At 33.1% G+C, this 27787-nt stretch overlaps 1 protein-coding gene across 1 annotated transcript in view; it reads left to right on the top strand.

Annotated features, from left to right (window-relative positions):
- The window catches only part of LOC131854372 (histone-lysine N-methyltransferase ash1), a 51269-nt gene that overhangs the window by 4664 nt on the left and 18818 nt on the right, over nucleotides 1-27787 (top strand). The window contains exons 5-6 of the mRNA XM_059205490.1: nucleotides 27328-27519; nucleotides 27609-27744. Coding sequence (XP_059061473.1) covers nucleotides 27328-27519; nucleotides 27609-27744 — 328 coding nt within the window. The remainder of the gene's footprint in view (nucleotides 1-27327; nucleotides 27520-27608; nucleotides 27745-27787) is intronic.

The raw sequence follows: 27787 nt of genomic DNA, 5'->3' as shown, positions 1-27787 counted from the left end.
ATGTACTGTCTGTTAACTTCTTTTTTATATAAAAGAAAATACAAAAGTATCCTTAGTTAGTCTCTATAACAATTGCTATATGCGGGTGAAAGTTCCGTCAAAATTGGTCCAACCATTTCAGAGTTTAACAAGAACAAACAAACAGACAGATATTTTTTTAAATTAATGTTTTGATTGTAATAACCATATATATTTTCATATTCATTCAGAGAGAAGCTGTTAATTTGAAATAACAAACAGATTTAAAATTTTCTCGGTACCATGAATGGTCATCTATTTTGAAGCGTCTATCGCTATAATTGCATATATCAGATTACATATATTTGCAAATTACACTATACATCTATTTAAAACGTATCCATTGCCAAACCCGAAATAACTTCATACAATAATTACTAACCTATTGAACTTTAATAATATCTATTGAGCTACAACCCTAATGCCGAACTGTATACTGTAAGTACAATAGTGAAGGTCAATGAGATCTCAACCAAATTATTTTTTTTATGCCGAAACGATCACGTGACTCCACGTTTATACGTTTAACTATACACAGAGCTATTGGTACAAATAAATCATTAAATATTGTGTACGACGATACCTATCGTTTCCATTTGCTATCTGGCGGCCAGTTTTTATTCAATGTGGTGACGCTGGTTTTGAAACGTGTTATTCTTTCCCGACTTAATTTACCCACGAAATACTCGGGCGTCTTAAAACATGCTCTCACATATGGGAACAATAAGAGCAGATGTGTCATGGTAATATATACATATTACATTTACAACATGTTTAGTTTCCTTAATATTTAATTAAATACATAATAGTTTTATAATGAAATATATAAGATACATAAGTAGCAGAGTTTTACGTGACTCGTCAAAATCGTCGCATTCAAAAATAAGTATCTACTGAGACTCTTATTTTTGAATGCAGTGTAATAGGAATTAACGCAATACCTCAAAATAGCTTGTTTAGAATCAGCTACTCGTTATTTTTAGTATTGAAATATGATCCTTGTTAATTGAAAACGGTGTCATAATGTTTAATCTATACATCTATACATATAAATAAAATTGTAGTGTCTGTTTCTAATATTGGAATAACCGTTTTTTACTACATGCATATGAATATAAATACGTTACATACATCAAAATAACATGTTTTACAATTTTTGTCTGTCTGTTTGTTTCGGCTAATCTCTGAAATGGATGTACCGATTTTGACGTGACTTTTTTGTCAGTTAGCTGATGTAATGTAACTTAGGCTACATTTTTTTTTTCATTTTAGAAAAATAAAGTTAAGTTTCATGCGGACAAATCGCGGGAACAGCTAGTACTTAATAAAAACAGCCCTTGCTGCAACACTAACTTACAACTTATACTTGATGGCCTCGGTGGTTACACCCGCCTTACATTAAATGGTCGCGGGTTCGACTGCTCATACGATGCAAACATTTGTATTTATGGGTAGGGTTGGTTGTATCGGTTTCTGTGTAGTAGTATTTACAAAAATGATATGTATATATATATAATTATATATATAATAGAAAATGTTATGTGCCTTGCTTTTTTACTTTGGTTATTAGAATCTGTATTACTAGGTAATTTTAATATAACCAATTATTTAGGTAAATGTATACACATTATCGCTGGTATCGCCCCTGTTTTAAAAAGCTGCCAGCTATGTGAACGCCGCGCAGTGTGAACCATATAAACAACATAACAAACAACTTAGGGAATCTCTTTGTCGACTTAATCTAATCCAGTTCTTTTCATGGGGCGCTCTTTTATCTTGTTTACCACACACCCCTCGTATGAATAAGTAGTTACTATTTTGTTGAGCAATAATACTCTGTAATTTATTAAATATCGTGGGTATATCAATGCGCAGATGTATCATGTATTTAAGTAGCCGTGTTGAATTATAAATTGAAGATTAACTCATCCTATCGCATTGACGCGGCATTAGTCGACAATTTGTAATTGTTTTCACACTTTTGTTGGAAATGTTGCGATCTTTATGAATATTGGAAAATATTTATCTTATTTTAAGTTTCGATAACGTAAGTTAATGATAATTATTTATCACATCACCATCAAGTGAATTTGTATGCGTAATATCCAGAAGAAATCACGTTTTGTTTACTTTAAGAGAGATCATACATGAAAGTAGATAGGTATTCTTTGTGGGCGGTATAACTGTTCTGTTATTCGGTATTTAGAATGATTGATTGTCTTTTGCGTCTCGATTGCTTTTGTTACTCATGCGCAGGAGAAAGCAGAAATGAATGCACATTTGTAATCGAATTAGCCTTGCATTGTGATGATGATATTGCATTTAATATTTATAGACGCTTTGATTGTACCTATTTATTAATAATAGTATATAGCTCGATTAGAGGTATTATATTACATTGACAGTAGAAAATGTTTGGGCTAAAACACGTAGCTCAGATTGCTATTTTTAGACGATGCTTACATTATTGATCTAACAGCCTATATGAAAACTTTAAAATATAATTAGATTCTTTGATTTAAAACTTCATAAATTTTGTTCTATTCACAATGCACGTCTTATCAATTAATCTGACAGTGGATTTGATTTATTATAAGTGTCTACAATAGTCCTACATAAAATAAAATTTATATTTTTGTACTACATATCAATGGTTCATATATATATATATATATATCAATATTTCAATTTGAATTTAACTATGAAAAATATAGTGGGAAAATTTAAAAATCTAATATTGCGAACGGATCTGTTGACATATTTGTCGCAAGAATATTGTTATCATCCGTAATTAGAATGAATCGTTTATTATTTTATGATAATATCAAGATATTGTGGATGAGCGATACCTTCGAAAAGAAGCCTCTTATAATAATGGTTTATACGATCTATTCTACGGCTACAAGCCCAAATATCGTGCTTAACACGCCATATACAATTCTTTTTTCGTCTATGACTGATTTAGTTTACTATTTAGATCATTCAGTGTTCACATCAACAGTGTTTGCGGCCGGGTCATTCACTTGTGTCCGAATAAACTGTTTATTGTTATCGACGATTGATGAAAGATAGGTACAGATGTAGATTAATGTATTGATTAGTGTATACATATCGGTGATGAATAAACTATCGTTTCCATTCATTGATTTCCTGGTGTATTTTATTAAAGTTAGCGTTACAAATATTTGTTACAATAGCGTAGTAATTACATACGGTAGGTTCATAGGTTACGTGCTGTGCGACTGTGATGCGAGGGGTAGGTGTGCAGCGTGCAACATTTAATTAAGGCGGTGGGTGCGCTTGGTTCGCGTGCCGGCTTCGGTGCACTTCCGGCGCGCCCCTGGGGGCGCTGCGCTTTTTCCTCGTGCTCGGGGAGGCCGAACCACGCGTGGAAAGCGCGACCGGTCGTCACCCGAGCTGAGGAATTAAAATTTTTCACGTAAACTGGTTTGATAGCGTGTATGGTGGTAGAGTGGGGATCGCGAATACGCGTCTCGGCGGTCATTAGCTGGCTCGCGGCGAAGTGCGCGCGCGTCCCGCTTTTTACTTAGCGGTGTTGCGTATTCGTAAATAGTGCATACGTATTCCGATCGAGTGTGTACGATGTCGGAGATGTATTGGCATTTGTGAATAAGTGCTATCGTGAACTGTTAATACAAAAAATAAAGTGTTATTGTAAAATTTTATAATGTAAGATATTAGTTTTAATCTCTAAATTATTTTTTTACTTGGAATCCTAGATCATAATAAATAAAGACTATCGAAAATACAGAAAATGTTTGACGAACAAGAAATATTATATAATACAAATTCGTAACTTTTAAGTATATTTAATCTTGAATATCTTTTATCAATCGGTACTGTTCATTAATTCGTGATCATGTCACCGCATTATAATGTGGACCGCGACATTAATTTCATGCAAAACAAACACGGCAAGCGATAAGCGAGTGATGAGAGCGTCGAGCGGCGGGCAGCGGGCGGTGTCGCGCTGGGCTCCCGCCGAATTTCCTTATCAAACGCTTAGCGCGGCCCCAAGGTCGTACGTTATCAGTTGCGGTCGCGCGTCGCGGATAGATTCGGTCTGTGATTGCCGTCATCGCAATGCAAATTATTATTATTTTATTGCATTTGTGAATGATACCGGACAGGAGATTAATTTGCACCTTATTGCATAATATTGCATAGAAATTAGATCCTTAATAAACTTAAAACGTAAAAGAAAATGACAATGTTGTTATCGTTGTTTGTCACTTTTCAAAATTGTCCTCGATATTTTAAACATATGAAGATATTTTAGTCCTATTTATATCGTCCAGCTTGGCTATCTACTTCAGAATAAAAGAACTGGCAAGAAACCCAACTGGACATTATTATTTTGTTGTTGTTTGGTTATAAATTAGTACTTGATATACATTCATAATGTTCACTTTATTCCTTAATATACACGAATTAATACTTGGTTTTCTGGTTTTACGGTTGTATTTCTGTGTTTATATACACAGTTCAAATTGTGACCAGTTCGCTATACTAAAAGCTTAATATTCTGTTCTTATCAGCAGTTTTAATTATAAATAAAAGCAGAAAATAGCTAATCATACTATATTTCTGTGATGTCAAAATAGATATAATCGGTAAACTATAAATCAATCTACCAATAAAAATATGAACCTAAAGTTTTGTAAATCTATCACAGGCGTGTATTATAAGGTTTCTAGCAAATACTCATATGAGCGCACAAGCATCTCATGCGAAATATTTACTAGTTACATATTTAAAAATATAAAAAAAACTTACTATATGCTACATAAGCTGAAGAATAATCTAAGATTCCAAGTAAATATTCAAATTTTCCGTTTGCAATGTTTTAGTTCTATCACTCGAATCAGATTCAGTGTTGTGTGTGTGATGTAGATCGCGACCTAGTTCGGCGTGATTGAGGATAAAACAATATAAATAGCTCGTCAACGTTAGTGGACGTTAGCGGCGAGAACTAACCGCCCGCGTGACTAGTGTGCTTCAAGCGGACACATGCGAATCAAGACTTAAGACTAGTACAGTCACCGGCAACAATTCAATAGTTGCGTGTGATGTTGGCATGATGCGGCACGCTGCGAACGCGGCGGCAGCTTGGACGGCGCCCGGCGAGGTCTGGGAGTACGTCAGTCAACTGGTCAGCTCCTACCACGACCAGCACGATTGCCAGGTGCGATCTCCACACAAATTATAACATGATCAGGCCGACTATCGATAGTAGACATCGCATATGACTCACAACGATCTATTAACGGCTTGTAATTCATGTTAGCATTATTCATGCGCGAGACCTAGTTATCTTCAAGGGTGATGAATTGTTTTATAGTCATTTATGGAGAACGTGTTACCTACATGTACATAAAAATATAAGCATAGATCTAGCATATGGTTGACAAAAAATTTCATTGCACTACCTTTTTTATTGTATCACCTCTTCTCCCTCTATATTCTAAATAAGTAATCCACAGTATTGTACATCCATACTTAGCGTAAAATTTTCCTTAAATCATTCTGTTCTTGAGTGTCTTTCACCTGGCACTACTTTCAACTTCCTCTCCTCATTACTAACCTTGTTAATTGCTGTTATAACTATTATGTCCATGTCAACATTACCCGCATGCAGTCCAGTTTTCAATTATTTTGTAGGAATGTATCAAATGTAAATGTTGTCATGACACTTATATGCGATGATTCTATTTCTTTTTAACTAGCAATAAACTACCACATAATAGACAAATCAAACTTGGTTTGTTTGACCGTGAAATTGTGATTGTGCGAGCGTGACCACTTCGCGTGTTTATTGTCAGATGTAGAACGCATTCGTACCTACATAAATACTAAAGTCTACAGTAATTTCAGCATAGTTGTAACTTTTGTCACTTCTGAAAAACAGCTTTGTCTTTTCATAATTCAAATTTGCATAACTACCTAATACGTTTGATTAACGATTATTGGAATATCGGACATAAAAATCTCTTAACAGATTGCCTTAGTCGTAGACGCTAAAATAATGCTCGTCTATATAAAACGTGTTTGTTACGAAAAATTAGAGTCGTTGATCGTTTGAAGGACATCCTTAAAATTGAGATATCATTAAAACGATGCGTGCTTCTGCTCCCACGAATACGTCAATCTTTGTATTAGTGGTGAGTGTTTTGTGTCTATTTTGGTTAGTTTTGACTAACCAAAATAATAATATCAATGACCCTATTTATTTATAAAGTAATCAGACATTTTATAACGTGTACAATAATGTTCATTGAATTGTATATACTTATACAAGGCAATGGTTATCATTCGTTGTAGACACAAGTTAAACACCAGTAGTACGAATTGAGGAAGTTAATAGCGTCCTGCCAGATTGATGTCTGACGCCGTCAGTCTGCTGATTTTATCTTATCTCCCTATAACGAGATTACGGTACCCAACTAGCAAATCCTGACTTTCCTGGGAACGTGGCTACTGATAACTTATAATATTGCGCCTTTTTTTCGTTTTGTCATATTTAGTATAGTAAATAACGTGTTTTCAGTAGCCTATTGTTAGGGAGAGGGATTACCGCCTCCCATTGCTAGCAATGTACAAAGTTAAAGTCGGTCGAACTACTGGAAATTTAACTTGATGGGATTATTTACAAGACTTGAATGGATCTTCGGATCCAGCCAGTGTATATGTACTGTTAGGCGGAAACACTATTCTATCATCAACCATTAAAAAAATAATGCATTGTTTTACGAGCTTTGTGTCAGAACATTGCATTGTCTATGTTATGATTGTGATCTACTTCAATGACCGGTTACGTAATTCGGTTTCATCTAATATAGGAGGTGATTCAATGTCCTTTTTTATACTATGTCTTATTATATCTAATATCCTTGCGTTAAAAATCTTTATAGTCACAACTTTATCAGTTTATAATATGTAGGTCCACTATTTGTGCAATGAAATAACAAGGATTTCTATAGTCTATAGATCCTTAATGGACATTGTATAGAGTCTAGACCATTATGTACCTTTGTTATTATTTGAATCTACATGAGAATGTTTCAACTAATAAAATGAAATAAACTTATCTCAAGTATAAATGTATTATTTTTGTAGTTTTGTTATAAACTGTCTGTAACATACACTAAAATACTTACTCAATATAGAATATTACGTAATTAGTTTAAATTAATTTATTATATCTGATAGACTGAAGAAAACAATAAACAATTAAAATACCTGTGTAGAAATGAGATGTCACGAATATCTTTCTGCGGCATACTTTTACGAGTACCGAACGACCTTAGCATCTCTCATTTAAACTAGCACATCCACCAAGACAGGCTATAAATTGATAATTTTGGCGACTTCAGGTTTGACGTAAAGTAAATGTGGAATCGCCGTTTCAAAGATTAGTAAGAATAAACAGATAAACAAAAATTTACAAAGCTTTTTTTATTAGTAACGTATATAACTTACATATGCATTTAGTGAATAGCTGAATTTGAAATTACAAACAGACATTTTAATTTTATTTCCTTTTGTATAAATATTGGCTGTAATGAGACAGTGTTGAAGCGCAGTTGTATTGCAATTTGAATTATTTGACGAGTGTTGAATTTGCAGACGCACTTATGAAAACGAGAGGCGATGTAACTTAAACCGGTTGGGCACCTTTGTGGCTGAGCAACGCCGTCTTTTGGTGACATCCGCAAAAAGTACGCAACGGAATGCGCGTGCGTTTGGTAGGTTTTTAATCGATGCGTCGACGCAGATCTTAAATCTTAACGTTTCTTGCTTCTTGTATAATTAATCAGACATGAGGGTAGGTATTAATTTTATAGTGCCTATTGTGCAGCCGGACTTTAAATATACATTGTATACTTCAGATATTGACGGATGAGAGGTGACTGCAGTTAGATGAAATGTGATAGGTATGTACTGATGTGTGATCTAAAGGAAGTTTTAAAGTAATTTATGAAACAAATTAACAAGTAAGCGTTTGTTTAGGTTGTTTAGCAAAAAGTTATACCTCATCAGTAAATTTGGACATTAGTTTTGTAAACCATTATAAAAATTCTAATTTCTTTAGGATATTAATACTATATTGTTATCAATGGCTTTGATTACTATAATAATTATTATATAAATTTTACAAAACCATAAAAATCCTTGTTACCAATTCTAATAATTATTCTGTTAGTTACACGTGATGATATTGTACGAAGTATATAATTTCATTCGATATCAAAACAGTTAAATACATAGGTAGAGGTATATTGCGTATTGACGTGGTGGGAAGGGTGCATCGGAATCGGGATAAGCCGGTCCAACGGCCATCTTAGTATCGTTTAATAAAGCCCTTGCGACAACTGCACGGTCAGGGATGTCAACTGTGCATAGCTAGTAACGTACAATATAAAGCACGTTGTATTCATGATAATATATTGGAAACTTAAATATGTATATTATTTTTGATGTTTGAATATGGAATGGCGTGAAGGCAACCGCATTGAGGTCGATCTGACATGGTAAAATACAATGTGTTAACTATACTTATTATACTTTATTGAGGGAGAGTGTGGGTAATGCGGACATTACCCACACTCTCCCTCAATAAAGTATATTTTTCACACAGTTTTTTTAACTTATGATCACTTGTTATTTTACGAGGTCTATTGGTATTTGGTTGTGATGGAGTTTAATCCAACCCTGGCTCCTGATCGGGTAATGCAAAACGAGACTCGGGAATAAATCGTTTACATGGTTGTCGGCGTAAACTGGTCCTGCTGGCTGCACTATTCCGCACGGAGTTAGGAAACGTTTAACTGCGTATTCACAGAGCGTGTTAGCTGCCAAAATGATTTAATTATCACTGTGTTTTTTATACAGTAATAATATTAAATATCTTATATGTAAATTCATAACATCAACATGAATAATATATTTTATTTTAACTTTAACAATTATTAACATATATTGCTTTCGTACCTACTCGTATAGTATCGAATGCTAAAAAACATGATTAATTGTAATATTAATAAAAGTAGACTTTTCTACTAGATGTCTGTCATTTCTAAAACTACGGTTATATATAAGTATATATAAGCATTAGCTAACCCTTGTAAAATTAAGGCATTGAATGATATTGAACTTGACAACTGAATGATAAACTAATGTAATACACACACGTTTATCTTACAATAATTAATATTATTGCAATTAGTATGTGTAATTAACAATAAAATTATTTATTAGTATTAGGCAATTGTAGATACAAAGTAGATACCGCATCAATAATATTGTGAACCCACGATGTTAGTAGATTTGTGTCGCTGCGTTAGTACGACGTGCATTCGCCGCAGTGGCGGTCTTATCTCGCCATTAGAGTTATTACGGGCTGGTATCTCGCCCATCGCACCGCTTCGATTGTTTCTGAACGCTCCTCACAGCCTCCCGCTACCACCGTAATTGACCACTGTTTACTTCCACAACGAGCTCTTATTTTATACACTGTTCTGCGGTTTTTGCCGCATTCAATATAAACACTAACAGGGAAGCAATTTAGAGTCTTTATATGACATGTAATCGTATTTTTATTTGTTTATTCTTTACTTGTCTTAAAAACCACGTTAAGTACAAACTTTTACGAGGTATTTATTGTAGCAAGTATTAAATAATGATCCATTGCAGTATTTATAGCAAGAGCAGCTGTATCAGTTTCGACTTTAGTGCCGTAAATGTAATGAAACATTTACTTAAAGTTCTCAGCTATTTTTATTGCAGATGATCGATAACAATGTAGTTTTAAACAAGAAATGGACATTGGATTCTTTTCGTAACGTTAATACAATGTAACTTGTTATAATCGAGCTGACGTAGACTTAGCAAAGGGCATTTATATACTACATAGACGTTGCGTCGGATGGTCTTCGCCCACGCAAAGCGTTGCTGCTTCGCATCGTTAGTTATGATTAAGGAAATAAAACAACCAACGTCCCGTTGCTGTTAGCAGTATGTAGTACTGTGTGGAACATAGTATTCTTGTATCTATTTATTTATAACATAAATATAAACCATGGAGCTACTAATTTTCGGTACTAATAAACACTCCCCTTTATTTATGCCCAGTTTTATTTTTCATGTATTCATTAGTCATGGCATTTAAACCGATATATAAGTGTTCTTTTTCAATTACAAAACAACGTACACAACACTTCACATTGGTCTAAAATAAACTATCTTTGTTAATCCTAATCCGTGACAGTACAATGAGGTCATATTAGGTCAGTTTTTAGGGGACTAGCCAACTGTATGATAGTTACATTGCACGACGTTTCGTCGACTGTCCTTCATAACGCGCATTTGTAACATCCTATGCTCAATTATTGTGAGCAGTGATTGGAACAGTCCGTATCCGCGTGTCGGCGCGTGGGAATACTTCATCGTCTTGCCCTCCCTTTGAAGTTTTGACTCACCTCAACAAAGCCATACAAGCCGTATGTAACACAACCTAAATACATCACTTTCTCCATTAAATAAGTGCAATATATTTTTTTTGTAATTGATGACTTCTAAACAAATAAAATGATTATATTCCTGACAAATAATTAGGCAATTGTCTAATTGTTTGGTATGTCTAGTGTCTAGTGGTAATTTATTACTATTTTTCGCTCTGAATAATGCAGTCTTTATATTGTTTGAAAAGGTTGGAGTTGGAAATAAGCCAAATATTTTTTGGAATCTGAGCTATTTTAAATCTAAAAAAATTAAGTTTGTGTGATGTTGTTTCGTGACTAGCTTTTCAGAAAACTATTTATTTGGTGTTCAATAGTGAAATATTATAATCCAAGTAAAGAACGTTATTGGCACGTTAAGTTGAGGCAGGTCGGTAATTCTTGCGGCTATACTTTGATTGGAGATGTAAGTTTATGATCGCACGCTTCTGCGCGCTACTATTGTTCTAAAAGGTCCCTCAGCCCTCCACTCTCACCTGATACAATAACACCCGTCTCGTTACTTGCCGACTTAAGGTCACGCGTTGAACTTGATCTCGTCGATTTTATACTCTTATATGCGTATTGTATGTGGATTATTTTATTTTACTGACCATTTTATATTGGATATGCAAACCATTGTTTCAATTGCATATTATAGTTTGTAGCCAGTGCGTATACGACGACGTCTTAACTGCTTTTCAGCATATTTAGTACTAGTTATTCATAGATGATGTCAAAGGTATTACACCTACAAGGTTTTCAGCAAAAAATAAAGTTCCACACCTGACTCACAAATATATTTTTATTAACAATTCAGAGAAAGATAATTCATGAATTTTACAAATTCTTGTTATCTACCATATTCTCAGTTTCTGTTTAAGACTTTTTGTGAAATTATTACTGACATTTACATTTACAAATTATATAGATTTTCATTAAAATTTTGCTAATTTTGCGGTATCACCTACTCTAGACACTGCATGTTTGATCGAAATGTACCTAAATTAATCAAATTACCCAAGAGTTTTGTTATTCTTATCAGAATCACCTTACATCAGATGAATAAACGAGATATACCTAAAAATAATACATATAGCCCGATTTGATTTGTCATTATAATACCCTGGTATTATAAGTAATGCTCTCTTTAAGCACTCGGTTCATTACAGATACATGTGCAACAGTAAATCCTAACCTCTAAAGGACTTGTTCAGTGTCGTGTAGTGTCGACGACCACAATTGTAGGGCGGTATCGCATTCAATTAATCTTGTACTTCTGTGAGTAGTGACGTGCCGTCCTGATTCCGCTCAGCGGTGACGAGACACGACCATATTTTACACATGATTAGAGCGGCACTGTATGGGTAAGCAAATTGCACCGCGAGACGCTTAGTCACGATCTGAACCTCGCGGGAACTGGGGAGAGTTTCTACAGAATTCCAACATAAATGCCAACGTTCATATTAATGGCAACAACTTTTGATTTACTGGATCTTGATCTGATATACATTGGGCGTTTTATCGACCTTTTTACACTATCCATCGACTTGTTACTACACTAATATTCTACTCAACATAACATTCTTAGCAATGACGATGTAGAAAATATCCTGATGATTTTATTTAAATTGAAAATTAAGCTTTCTATTAAGTAGGCCCTTAAATAGCATTTCAAAGTGGTTACTATAGCAAATATAACAGAATTCGCAGTGAAAATCACAAAATGATATTATTGTTAAAAAGTGTTAAGTCGATTTATGCTGTATTGAGCACTAAAACCGCAACCGCAGTCGTTATAGCCAGTAATAATTTAAATGATAATAATGTTCATAAATTGCCTATTAAATTTTCTTTATACTTTGTTATGAATAAATTAATGCCAGCACTTTGGGTTACTTCATTCTGAACGATGTGTTTGTTATGTTGTTAAGGAATAAATGCAGGTCGGTTCTTATTTAAATTAGACATGCCTGCTGTACCGCTGATTAGTATCACGTAACGGATAAGGAAGTCGCTGCCGGTATCTTGTCATCGCGGGGGTTGTGTAGTCACATGGTACCCGCTGTGCTTATAAATAAATTACGCTAAATTAATTATAAAATGACGAATGAACTAGTATATGTTAAAATATTGTTTTATAGTGATTATATCGTACTGTGTATGTGCATGCTGTGATACATGTGGCGTAGCGTTTAGCAGCAGTGATACACAGAGGCGTATAGTTTTTGATATCATTGAGATTCGGTGTTACGTCCATTATGGATTTTAAGATAACGTAATGCTAGACTACTACTAGACTACGACGCTGTCATTCTGTTTTGTTCTTATTTTATCACCAGATGTTATTGCTCGATATTCATTTGTTGTTATTATTGCAATCTGAAAAGAAACAAACGGATTAGTGAATACTACTTGCTGTATTAATTTTACAAATAGTTTTAGAAGTTCTTAAATGACCTTTGTCGAATTCTATTACTTCCCTATTATCTTACAATACATATCCTTCGATTAGTTATGAAACCCTAGAATGGATACATAAAATAAATATTTTTAGTATGAATTGTGTACTACTGTTACTTTGTAGGTGAAGATGTGAATAAATCGTTTCAATAAAATCGTAATGTCATATTAAGAAGTAACCTAATAACAGTTTATAGTCGGCTGCATTTCATATAATATTTTGAGTATTAAAACAGCCTGCTCGGAATTGAACTGTGCAGCGCCGTAACAAACACACCTTCGTTCAAAGCCGTCGTCCGTATACCACTTGGGGTATTATTACACGAAGTTTTCCGTTCGTTTCGCACCCTAATGTGTACGCCTTAATTAAGTACGGTCGGGATCTGTAGATTGTGATCGCAGGTATGGTAATGGTGCGCCTAATTTTGAGTCACGGACGGCTCGGCGCCGCCGAGGCTCTGAGTAGCCACCGTGCACCGGCTGCAGTGCTGACCGCCCGCCCGTAACATGCAACCCTCGTAACGAAAACAAAGCGACCGGAGACCGGTGTTTGTATACACGTGGACTGTGAACTGCTATTATCCGTACTACTTACGAGTTCCTTACACGTTTGCGATGACGAAAAGTTTAAACGTAACACTTACTATAACCACTTATAAATTATAGTTTGTAAACTGTTATTGTATTAAAGAAGTAAGGGTACAATAGTTTTTACGTTAGTCCGCGAAAAACGAGGAGCTTAAAAATAAATACAAATAATGTTATTTTTTGTATATGTGCGATTCCTAATTTGAATTGCGGTTATAATTATGTATATGTAACAAATTATCAAATACACCTACATGATCATGTGTAGACAGTACAGGCTTATAATAATATGATAGTTAAATTTAAATTACTGTCAATTTTTAGTTATAGATACATATATAACACATTAATATCAAAGTCCCTCTATGTTGTCGCATAGTGGTGGAATTTTACTGTACCTCGTTACCAGGCTCGTAAACGTCAAAAACGGAACTAGCTACTTACACAAGAATCCTATAGCTTAGGGATATATATTAGACTGTTATGTTCACATTTCTTATGCACTTCTATGTATGTAGGTCGTAGATTTTGTTTACTATTGCTTTTAGTAGTCGGATCTCTAAGATATTAAACCATTGCCTTCGGCTGTTGTACAAAATTAATATCTATAATTCCCTCTGTAACTGTACAGATACTGACAGTCTACTAATTAATTTAATGCACTCTGATAAAAAAATATTGTAATCGTGTGAAATCTACGTTGGGTGTATTTAGTTTATTAAATTTTATGGTAGTGTGGTGTCATGCTTATGCTTCATTTAAAAAAATATGTAAATCTTTATTTCCCTGATTATAAAATATATTTTACTATTTATTAATACATTTCGTAGTGTTTACATTAAATTTTCTCAAGTTAAGGAGCTTAAGCTTACCTATGTTATGACCACTTAGACAACTAACACCAATCAATCAATCATCATAGTTTTTTTTATATGTTATTTTTATAACAAAGTTATGTTGTATTGCAGTCATGAGTGGTAATAGATTATAAAATAAAAAATGATACATTGATTATTTACGGATATAGATTAACAAGTTCATAAGGTATAGGTTGCAGACGTAGGTACATAATAAATGTTAACAAAAATTTCAAATACGTCTGTATTTTGAAATATTATTTTACAAATAATTTTGCCTTCGTATGACGACAATATGACATTGAGTTTTCTGTTAATATATGTATTCAAATCGCTCATAATACCCACTAACCTTTGAAACGTTTTCGATGAAGCACAAACAGTATCATGTTTTTATTTCGGCACAAGCTCTTGAACACTTGTGTTCATAACACGACAAAGCGAATGAGTGACATCATGTCTCACGAATGTCTACCAGCGCGAATTACCATTAATGTACATTGTTTTAACAACTGTTGTCCTACCTTTTCAATTGTCTTTATAATCGATTTAGACGCACTTTAATTCGAGAATATCCTTTGTGTAATTGATTCCATAATAGGCTTTGATTGGTTCAATTACTTAATTCCCTATCAAGCAGCCGAGGAACTGCCCACGCTGTATGGAACATTTTTCTGGAGGGTATTACAATATAATTTAAGACACCTCCGTCCATCCTATAAATTAAATATGCCATGTTATTGTTTTGTTAATTGAGCCGTGTAGCGATAATGTCTTTGTAATTGATTTCCCAAGGCGTTTAAATGTTTAGTCTTAGTATGGTCCAATATCGGGAACGCTGCGATGCGTCAGGTCCTAATTTGCAAGTTGTTTATTTGGTTGACCTTCGATTTTTAATGTATCATATTGATCAATTTATTTGTTGCCGGTTCGCCAACCTGAAAATAAAACAAACATATTAATATATATGTATATTTGTTTTAATAAATATCTGTATCTTTATTTTTCAGGTTGGCGAGTCGGCCACATTGTTAATATTCTTTTTAGGTATTAATTTAAATCATCTGTAGATGTAGGTATAATTTCCATAAAGACATTATATTCATTCTAAAAATAAGCATTGTAACTTCGTAAGTATTAATAATAATTGCTTATGAGACGAAAATGATGTGACCATTTTCGTCTCATAGGCAATTATTAATAGTTTCGTTGCGACTCCTCTGAATTCATCTGAATCGTATCGTGTAACCAGAAATGATTATTAACATGTGTTTATTATTACAAAGTATCACTCTATTTTAATAACTAAGACAGGCTTAAAGTTACTACACACGTACATCAGTAGGTATTACATTTTATAATTTACAATTATAATAGCGTATGATGATTTAACGACGATCACAATACATATAATTCTCTTTGATGAGTAATTTTAAGAATTACTACAAGATTCCCAATTGTGTCGCCATGCGGGATGGTGTGATCGTATGCAATGAGCCGCTTTGTTTACATAATTTCATGTTTCCCTGGTATCGTTAATTTCTGTGCATACCTAGGAAGTTCTGGTAAAGCAAACGCCGTCATAAATCTCTTGCGTTTTGTGTTAACAGATTTAAATAACACGATATTCGCGTTAAACGTAAGCAGATGGACGGCAATAAATTATTAGCTTTGTAAACACGGTGTTAATGTTTAAATGTCGAAAGCGTAAACGTGTCAGTTACTTGATGAGTGTGCGACTTTTCAGGGAGCAGTGTAAACAAATGGTAGCCAATATTTACAAGGTAATTTGAATATCATCGCTCTACATTGTACTGTAGGCGTGGATTCCCCAGTGTTATTATCTGGTTGGAGTCCTGGAGAGTGAATGCAAAGTCACTGTATGTACAACACGGAATAACTCTGGGTATGCACAATTACTCTTATTTACTCAGCGGGCTTGTTATTTGCTGTTGAATTGATGCTTATGAAATAATTATTGTTTGTATATTGACTGGCCATCTAATTAAAAAAATGTTTTATAATTTACGACAATAAATCAATAATATAATAAAATCTGCTAAACCACATTCACGTCGTCTACATTCATTTACGTACAATTGTGCCCAGAATGTTTAATTTTGACTGTTTTCCTTTTATGTTTATCTACAAGTTTTTAAAACTTATTTTTTTAATACGAATGTCTTAAATTTTTATTTGTGTGGACCTCAAATGACTAAGAATGGTTATAATTAATTACTGTTTTATTACTTATCTACTTCTCTTCACAACTCCTCTTCGACGTTGACCTAATTTCACATAATTAAATAATCTGTCTTATCCGCGTGCTTTAAGAAAGTGTTGTTTGTAAGAAGTATGTTTATAGAACAATAGATTCACTTTTGACTTGACTCTGTGATTAATAGTGTAGTTCTAATTGGTAATTTACGTCAGTTCATTAAGTTAAATAACTATCATACAGTATTTTATTATTTTAAACAACCATATGTTATCCAGTTTGTCTAATAAAGGTACTCTACTCTACTAAGACGAATGTTGTTCTTAATTATATTATTATTATATATTATATTACGTAATTTTTTTTTTATTATACTATAATATGCTCTGTAGGTATTATGGCTCGAATTGGAGGCGGACAACGCGACAATACTGTAACTCCTTGAAAAATGAAAATTATGCTCTATACCTATAGTTTTTTTGGAAGGTCTCTGGTAGTGACCATAGTTTTTGCATTATGCTCAATTTTCTTTGGGACTGACCGCAATACGATGTGTGGATATGATGTAAAGATTTTAAATCAATTTAAATCTTTGATGTGATTCGTACGTACACATTTACATATACCCTTGACAGATACGTCGTCAAATGTACTGCATTGTTCAGTTGCTGATACAATCGTGATGTACAAGGTAGGTACAACATTGTTACTGATTCTGTTTTGTCATGTCTCATAAACCCTTCTTGTTCAATGCATACAAATCTTGTAGGCAATTGTGATTTAGAGGAAACAGTAATATTTACCATCTGTTAAAATTGCCATGAACTAGCCATATGCCACAAAAAATAGAGGCAGACAATGAGGTTCGCGCATTCAAAATATCGAGGTGATTGAACCCTTGTATAGAGCATAGTCAATAGTTTTTGTCGATTCTCAGTCCACAAAAACCTGCCAAATAAATTGTCCGCAGCAATGATACTGAGTTCGCTTAAGAGGCCTTTCACATTTTTTGGCCTAAAAGCAGTGTCTTTGGGGTTCTGGTTCTAAGAAATTAAGAGTCGGATATACATTTTGATTCCTGAATTATATAGATAGATATCTAATCTTAAAAACAACATCTTTGAAATGTTAATTTTCTCTTTGTTAGTCTTCCTAATTTCTAAAATAGTTTATTCAAAAACGCTAAATGACAGAAGTTTGGGGTCGTCGTTCATTAATAAACAAACATAAATTGATATGATATCTTTACTAAAACTTGATAATTACTTTATAAATTGAGACAGCATCGTCCTTTTTTTCATTTTCAACTTAAATATCTAAAAAATTGATCATAATTAAACCCGAAATTTCAACAAAACTTTGCCATAATCATTTCTAATTTTCTCATAAATACAACGAAATTTTTGCATAAAAAAAACATAATAATAAAGTTAATATACTTGTAAATTAGAAATATGAAAAAAAAATATAAGTTTCTAAGAAAAAATAAACAATAATAATAATTTAAAGTTGTATAAATTCCGTTGCGCCAAAAGTAAATTCTCAGTGGCGCGCTAGCGCTCGTCGAGGTAGGACCTATGCCATTTTTTACAACACCGCTAAGATAAGACATTCGTCAGTGAACATTAGTATAGAGCGACTAAACCATTTTGATAATTTAAGTAATATTTAATTAATTTTGCTAATATATACTTATTTCTACGAATATTAATTTAAAGTTGTTGTTAAATATATATATATAATATTTATTTTAGCATGCCAAGACAAAAGTACAGTTATGCTACAAATAAAACCTACCTACCCTGCTGGACTATGAAAAGCACAAGAGCATGGTATTTCGTCACACTAATGGCAATTAATTGTTAAAATTAAAAAAGAGAACATTTTAGTATTTTTAAAAATAACGCTTATCTGAGAGAAAAATGTAAGAAAATGTAAACCAATTTTACTCTATGTTTATTTTGTAGTTTTTTTCTAAATTAAAATAGGGTTATTGTTTATAAAAATACCATTATTATTTTTAAGTACATTTGTCTTGTGTTATATAGTGTATATCATCTAGTATGCAATGTGGATTATAAATAAATTACCAAATTATATATAAATTATATTCCTTAATGTTTAGAGATATTTTATCCAATTTTATTTTATTTTACACAATACAGATATTTCTAAATTGCAGCTATTCTGTTATTATACTCGTTGGACTTTCATTACTGTACAGTTATGTCAAATAATTATGCGTGTTTGGGTGAAAAGTCAACAACATTATAAATGTTTTTATTTAGAGACTAGCTTTTAGCTCGCGGCTTCGCCCGCGCGAATATGGGATATATAGGTTATAGCGCGTTTGAAGATCCGTGTACAGTATTGGGACGTTATATATAAACCTTCCTCTTGAGTCTATCTATTCTGTCTATTAAATAACAACGAATCAAAATCTGCGTAGTTTTTTAAGATCAAAACATACATAGATCTATTACATGTGTAGATGATATTTTAACCGGAAATTGAAGCCGTTAAAATGGTATTGGCAGATCAGTTGGAATCATCGGTATTCTTGGTATATAAGCTGGTTGCCCAGCTAACGTACCGGTTATAATGGTCTACAATTAAATTGTCTTTCAATTCTTTAGTAAGCAATATATCCAATGGGACGCCATTGCATATGTTCGGCGGGCTTAAATTTCATGACTGGATCATGCTTTTGAGAAATTCCTTCCTCAAGTTTGAGCATTTAGTGTGGGAAATCACTATCTGTGCTTCCATAAAAATGAGCTCTCAAATTTGTCAGTAGTTTTAAACTTTCAATTAAAGTCCATAAGGGAGACGATGTTAATGACACAGAGAGTCTTTCACAAATCTCCAGCAAAAGTATAAAAGTAATCCCGCCAATGAGAGCAGAGGTGTTTCTAAGGTCTTTTAAGGTTCTGTCCAAAATCTCTATAGCTCATGGTGATTTCATTACATATAATCAATGAGGCATCTTATAATAATTTATAAAAAGGTTTGACATTAACAATTAATTATTTATCAAGAATCAAGAATCGGCCAACCAAGAACGAGAAGCTGCAATATCAGCCAATATCATGCGGCGACGTCAATGATGCAGGAACAGCAATGATAGCAGTTGAAGCTTTTGTTTTACAACTTAGAATGGCAAACAAGCTGACGGCTCTCCTGATGGAAAGGGGTAACCGTCGCCTATATACATGAGCAGTACCTGCCATGTTCATATCAGCACATTGTTTCCCTCATGCGTTGCCATTCCTGAAAACTCGGGTGTTATTCCCCTGTACCTTGTAAATTCACTACCATATATATACACAGGTAGTCTATATAGTTAGATATACATATACACAGATAGTATACCCTGAGAAAGGTCATAGACTACTTTATAGTGCGAAAAAAGTATTGTAAGGGATTAAAAGCGGAGATGAATGGTTGTATAAAAGTATCGTCATTGTTTAATTGAAACAAAGAAACTTTTTTAGGTTATAATCTAAATATATTTCCTTTATTTGGTCAATTTCATTATACCACGCTGACGAAGTCACGGACACACCTAATATACATATAAGGATGGGACCTTTAAATCAAAACAAAGCCTTGAAAACACAACTATTATATATAAATAAAATAATTATTTGCTAAGTATAATATTTAGAACAAGTGAATATGGCAATAATGTATCCGACTCTTACAATAAATTATATTGTATCTATTACTAAATAAACTGAATTAATATGTAAGAAGAATTAATTAGTAAATTTATGTTATAGTAATTTCATCTTCCTGTCCTTATCCCAATTATTTGTTACTCATATTACTTAAGGTTTTGGCTTTTAGTTGTACAATCGGCCAGCATCCTGACATCAACCCTCTAGGAATAATATAATAAAAAATATGGTCATTATTAGCACTTTGATAATTAAGATAAATAACGTTATTTAAAAAAATCCAATAAGTAGTCTCAGTTAAGTAGAAACATATCACATTATTAATTAAAATATTACAAGGATCAAAATGGTTCATACTAAATCCACACCGATTGAGCTACACGGTTATTTGCGTCTGTGTGCGTGTATTACTGTATGTGTGCGTAAATCCATGCGATTAAACCTAAAGTTGAGCGGCATCATTTTGTAATAGGCCTCTTAATAATATTGCTTGTTCTTATTCAATTTTCCATTGTATTGATATTGATCTGTCTCAACATGCAATAATTGTGAAGTAAACATTGATTGAAATATATTCCAAAATTTGATAACTACTATAAATATGGTGATACTTGTTACTACAATAAATATAGCATGCCTATTTCGTATTTTCGGAATTCTGTACCTGAAATAAGAACTCACAATTATATCTAATTCTATCTAATCTAATCTCTAATAAAAAATCTAATAATTATTATTTATTTTCTCTGTTTAGTTTTTTATATAGTCAACAATTGTGTTTTTAATTAGTCTGATATGTCAAACTCACTGATCAGTAATAGTTAATAATTATTTGGCAATTCTTTTGTGGACTCCCGCGATACAGGTTCGCCTAGTGCGGGGTCCAATGTATAATAAATTTAGTAATATTTGTACGTTTTAAAAAATGAATGAATAAATAAATTGATTTATCCCAGTCACAGCTGTTTTTTACAACGGCAACAAAATTACGGAAAACACTACATAATAAATAAGATAAAATATATATTTATACGTGCGATGTAAGAATAAAAATAAAGCATGTATCACCCACGACGCTCTAACATCGTGGGAAATTAAGCAATGAGAAGAAGTGATAGACATAGATGTCAATCCCTAGGACATCGTGGGAAATAAAGCACAATTGGTACAGCAGAAGGAATACTTGAAATAAAAACCTATTTACTTAGAGCATAACGAAGATAATTGCAATTGCACCAGTTTTTATAATCGACAAAACATTCATTATTCATATATTAAAATTATTCCAATAAAATTGTTCTAATATTATAGTTGTGTCCAAACAATTTATATTTACAAGAGAATGCTGTGAGTGAATTTTGTAACATAGCAGGGTATGAAAAATTCAAAACCAAATTATAAATGAAGTAGTATATCAGTTTTTCAATACTACAGTAGTTAGCCTTAATAATATGAAGACTATTATACCTATAAAATATATTTGAATAATTTTTAGAAGCAGATTAATTGACGTAATTAACGATCGCTTAAGCATTTCGTTCGTTTTATTATATTTACATCGAAGGTGAAGGGAAATATTTTAATTTGTATAGATAACCGTCGATATGTATCATGAATATAAATGAGATGTGGCACAAAAAACAAGATGTGTTTGAGGAGAAATAATAAGAAGCGATCGTCTAGCCGACATCGTCCTTGAGTGCAGAAATCCTTGATGAGTACAATCAACCGCCACCGGATAGTCGTCTTCGTACAGGGCTGCCGATTAATATTTTAATGACTGTTAAACAGCTTAATTCCTCTTTAATGACATTATAAACTTCTTTATCTATATATTTAAATATGACTTCATTATATCGAAACTCAAATAATTCAGCAAAGTATTCAATTTAATAATATATCTATTTTACTGCCATAGTTGTTATATTACTAAACTAATTTGAAAGTTTTGTTTTATTTCATTATTGTAAGGAAAGTTTAGCGAATGCGTGAAATAGATAACGAACTTAAATAATCACAAGGGATGTAACCCTAAGCTATCAATGCTGCGTAGGTGCTAGCAAGCAAGTGTGACGACAAAAACTAAAACAGAAAATAAATAGGCACGAAACTCCTATTAGCGCATTCGCGACTATACTCCACAGGCTGCATGTGCTGCGTGAGACTAAACCGACGCGCGACTTGACTACTATCCGTATTTGTAAATGGTCCATTATAGGTATTGGAGCTATTATATGGACATAGGAATGTCTTAAATGTTTTGCGACATTTGCTTACTTTAATGCTGTAGCAACATAATAACCGCAAGTAATGCTTTTAACTCGATTGCCACATTTAATGAGATGTTATTGGCTAACATCTACTTCATAGATACAAGAAAAGCAGGTGTGTCTTTTCTGATAGATATGTATTCTCTATTTCAAAAGAAAATTCGGGCTTCCTAATGGTAATGAATACAAACAGCACTAACGAGATGTCTACACACGACAAATAAAATTTGAATTGAATATGATACTATGTAATTCTCAAAGAAGATCCCAGCATCTTTCTTTTATCTCCACGTATTATATTATCGCAACGAGTACGTAAATATGTCGCGCTTAAAATTCAGTCGCAGCTTAAATTGAATTTAACTCGATCCACGACCTGCCAACTTATCGAATATAAATTCACTTAATAATCGTTACCAATTACGTGAGCGTTCGGCCTCGTACTATACTATAAATCTTTGCAGAAATGCTGCAGCAGCCGATCACTGCGAAGGATTAACATCTTTTTGCGGTCGCATGTAAGGGAGAAAATGAACAGTCAACGTAATGTTGATTGGTCTTTTTCGTGTGAGATAGGAACACTCATGAGCCGCGCCGGCCGGTCCGCCACGCCGGCGGCACCATAAGAAATGCTGAATGTTAGGAAACCGGCGCTGACAAACTGTGAACAACCAAGTGTTTTTGGCTTTAATGTTTGACAACTATGTTATATACAACAGCTATAGGGACATAATATTATTTTGATTCTAAGTACATTCTTGTATACTTAATATTATTCCTTCCCAAAAAAATATTATATGTTATGTAATCAGTTATATTTAATTAGAGTTTATTTTAAAGACGAAAGATTGATTTTTTTTGACATATAAATTCTGTATAAAATTTCTTTCGTTTAATATATATCTAAAATAATAAATTGAGATTCCTACAATGATTTCATTAATTAGAACTCGTGTACTATACATATTTATATAGGAAAAGGATTAGTTAGGACCTCAAAACATGTATCAACTACTATTTTAATATTAAGTATTTATTGCACGCTAAAAGCAAGCAAGAACCACTGTCTTGTTTGACCTTCCGCGCTGCAATTTGACTCGACGTTGCTTCTGCCGCAGCCAAGCTCGATTGTCTGTCACAGTCAAGTTCATGTCCCCGATCTTCGAAACAATATTGCTCAATGTTTCACACTGTACCACTAAGTTTGCAAGTGTACACCTTTGCACTCAATTCCTATTTCCTATAATGGAGTTTTGTAACTTTCAATAATGTAGACGCCATTATTAATAGATATCATCTTTGTGTAACCAGAACGCCACTTTACAACAATACCTCGTTACAAATGTCGAAACAGTTCAATCACGTTGAATGCCTGTTCTCAATCTATGTATGAAACGTCGTTCGTTTTTTTTTCTTGTTCATAACTTAAGATCCTAGTACACCATCATTATAAAGTATCGTCTGTTTTCGACATTTGGCACGGGGCGATGACCCGAACAATCAACTTTACTTACAATGAAAATAATTGATTCTTTGAGTTGACTAAGATAGTTTTGTAGTTATGATGTATTTTGTTCTAAATTAGATTCTTCTGTATTTCTGAATCAAGGTTTGATAATTTAATAAATGAATGTGAGCTTACACAAACAGCAAAAGTTTTTGAAACCGTAATAGTGAAGTAATAAATTGATCTCTGTATTTTTAGTTGTTATCCCACCGTTTTTCAGTCTATTTTTCAAGCACCGATTGAGTTTTCTATAGATATTATTTGAATAAACTGATAGTAACATTAAGTTGACAATTGAGAGCTGGTAAGTAGCAAAAGGAATGAAGGATAATTAAGTGGAATACAGCGTTGTCGTGTTTGAGTTCGTGATTTATTATTGACTGATGTTAATATTATGACCAATTTTTTTTCATTTTATGAATTATATATATATTCAGTGTTATGGACAATTATATTTCATAAGGTTGGTAAAATAAGTTCATAAATATTTTATAAGCATACATACATACATACATACATAAAAATTATTTAGTAAATAATATGCCGTTACCACTCTTTACTCATGACGTCTAAAATGTTCTAATATGTAAGTATAGGTTGAATGGCCAATATTAACGCCACACAAAAAATTGTTTACATGTACCGAAGCATGAGAAGAGCCTCTTATACAATTCTCGTATTATTATTTTAGTTTGGTACTTGGTATGTACAGAAGTACAGACCTTGTACAATTTGTTTAATCATATTTATTAACTTAACGGCATCACCTCTGTGAATACGTGCAGAACGAATATAGGCATGAATAATAGTAATCGTAATACCTAGCATATGATAGAAGTAACATTTTGTGTTTGTTTGGTGGTTGCTGTCAGATATAAATCTCCGCTGATCACGAGGTCGTTAATGTGATAGTCGTGTCGGTGCCGATTAGGGTTGTGAGATGCCCGGAAAGTCCGGGACAGTAACAGACATAATGTTCTGTAGTGAACACGTTTATTTTTAGAATGTAATGCAAAATGCTTTCTAAATACATCAAAATATATTTATATTTTAAGAAGGCACGACAACTAACTTTCTATTAAAAATAAATGTACCATTTATGGGTAGATGTATAGATTCATTACATATATTATTATATATTATTTTAACACACAATTTGCATTTTTCCATCTATTTATTTATTTAAACTTTATTGAATTAATATAACTTAATTCTATTGGATCCAAACCCCCCCCCTCTTCCTAAATAGCCTGGATATTATATTAGTTTTCATGGCAACCCTAGCTACGACGTACCGTTACACTATTGTCGATTCAAATACACCGAGCTTTCTTATTTGTTTGATGCCATTCTATGATTTACTCACTAGCTGTAAAACGGATGAATTGTATTGCATTCATAGTCTTCAATAATATGAATAAGTATGAATTGTTAATGAAAATATAATGTGGTTGGTCAATACACTTTAAATAGTGAAACTACCTTCGTAAACCATGGCGTCATCATACTCACCATAATTTATAAAAAAGTGTAGTTTTATATAAAAAAAATGTCTACCACCACGGCAGGCGTCTGTGGGGTTGTTTCCGTAGTACACATTTGATATGCGAGTGCTGATAAGGTAGGCCGCCACACGACACTTGCTAAACCCCTTCTAGTGGCGAGGGTTGCTCGCCCTTCCGTCTTATTGATTAGCACCCTCGGAAAATTGACTTCATAGTAAAATAACACGCATCGTGATTACTTGATACACTCCATTTCCTACTAAAATATGAAATGTGTCGTTCACGACATGCCTTATGAGATATTTTTTGTAAATACTTGTTACATTTTTACATACATGTTAAACATGATATTTCACAAAACAGATCTTAATTTGTATGAGCTCTTTCGTCTGTTATATTAAGCCTTAAAACTACTCGTGATACAATCTATATTCAACCCAAATTTCATTAGGATCCATTCAACCGTTTAGTCAAGGTTATCGTTAACAGATAGCGTAACTTTCATGTTTATCCATAATAAGAAGATTTTATTATATGTATGATACGATTGGTTACGTTCGTCGGGGTAATCATAAGCCCATTCTTACACAAAGTAAATCCTAACCAAAGTAATTACTGCAATCTTTCTGTGTAGTCAATTCAAATGCGTGCATGTTGTATATCACTTGCTTTCATTGTACGATCGTGAGTCGTGAGTTGTGCATTCATTCTTAAAAAGGCAACTCAGGTCTAGAAGGACGAATAAATGCTCGCGTGCTCTACATTACTATTGTTAGCATATTACAAGACGATTAGACTAATTATATTAATAGTGTTATCACGTTTTCATTAGAATATTTCGTTTTTGGCTATATTCAACTAGTGAACATGTAAATAATAGTGGGACCGGTGATAAATTCATTATTTTAGTCTTACAACTGATCATAACATTTTATGTGAAACGGCACATGAGATATGAATGACTAGTTATATGTGTAAAGGTATTGCGGTCAGTGAGAAATCTTTGCGACACTACATCGTTGGTTGCGCCAAATCTATCACGAGACTGAATGTGTTACAAATGCACTTATTTATGAAGTATACACATGTAATACATATATTGACTAGCTTATGCCCGCGACTTTGTTCGCGTGGTATTTGTTATAACTTCGATTAACATTTTTAACCTTATTTTTAGTGACGACTTTTATTGATATAACAATTTTATGATACAAAACTTACTTCCATTATATTGCAAGAAAATGACTAACCTTACAAAATTTAACCTTTTATTTTGTTCAAAGTAAATTGGTAAACAATATTTATTTATTAAGGTGTCTATGTCTAATAAATTGAAAATCACGTACATGAGCAAATATTGTGATGCACGTTTCTCGTGTTATTTATTAAGTAATCGTTTAGTGAGTGTACTTAGCTAAGTAAGTATGTCTTAACAGAAGTTTTAAAGTTATTTAAAACGAACTCCAGAATATTGTAGAATTTTATACCTATTACCATAACACCTATTGACTTTCTAAATTAGATTTAGGAATTGAAAGTTTTCTTAATAATCATACGTTAAAAATAGCCTACTTTATGATAATTTGATAACAATATATTTAATTTTAGTGTTCAGATTTTTCAAATATGAAAACTTTAGATGTAGACATAATTAATGTAAAGTTTATTATATTTTTATAAAAATATATATATATTTTGTTACAGTTTGCGTCCCCTGCAGCTGAGAGCGTAGCTTGTGGGAGTAGTACGTCTTCATCGACATCTTCGTCGTCATCGTCGTCATCATCGTCATCGTCATCGTCGTCCGACTCTGACACTGCGGACGCTGCCGGTGCTTCTACTCACGCCTCTGCTGACGATTCCAGTGCTGCACTCGCCGCTGTTTGCCAATTACAGGTAGGCTTTATTATCTGACCGCTGTTTACTACTAAAAAAGAATGGTGTAAAAGTGACGATTTTTACAATGATGGTTAATATATTTTAAGGTCATCGACGATGCGGACCTTGCAGAATTATTTCCAGAACAAACACCTAGCGCGTCTGCACAACAGTCCAATTTCAATAATTTCTCCGTGCACAATGCATCGCCTGAAAATGATGATAAGTCTATTGCTGATAATGGTGAGTGGAAATACTACAAATTATGCTATGAATTCCAGTGCGG

The sequence above is a fragment of the Achroia grisella genome, unplaced genomic scaffold (assembly GCF_030625045.1).
Source record: "Achroia grisella isolate CSIRO2021 unplaced genomic scaffold, CSIRO_AGI_Agris_v1 utg1186, whole genome shotgun sequence".
NCBI classification, from domain to species: Eukaryota; Metazoa; Arthropoda; class Insecta; order Lepidoptera; family Pyralidae; genus Achroia; species Achroia grisella.
The sequence above is the reverse complement of the archived record's forward strand: the minus strand, read 5'-3'. Positions and strand labels throughout refer to the sequence as shown.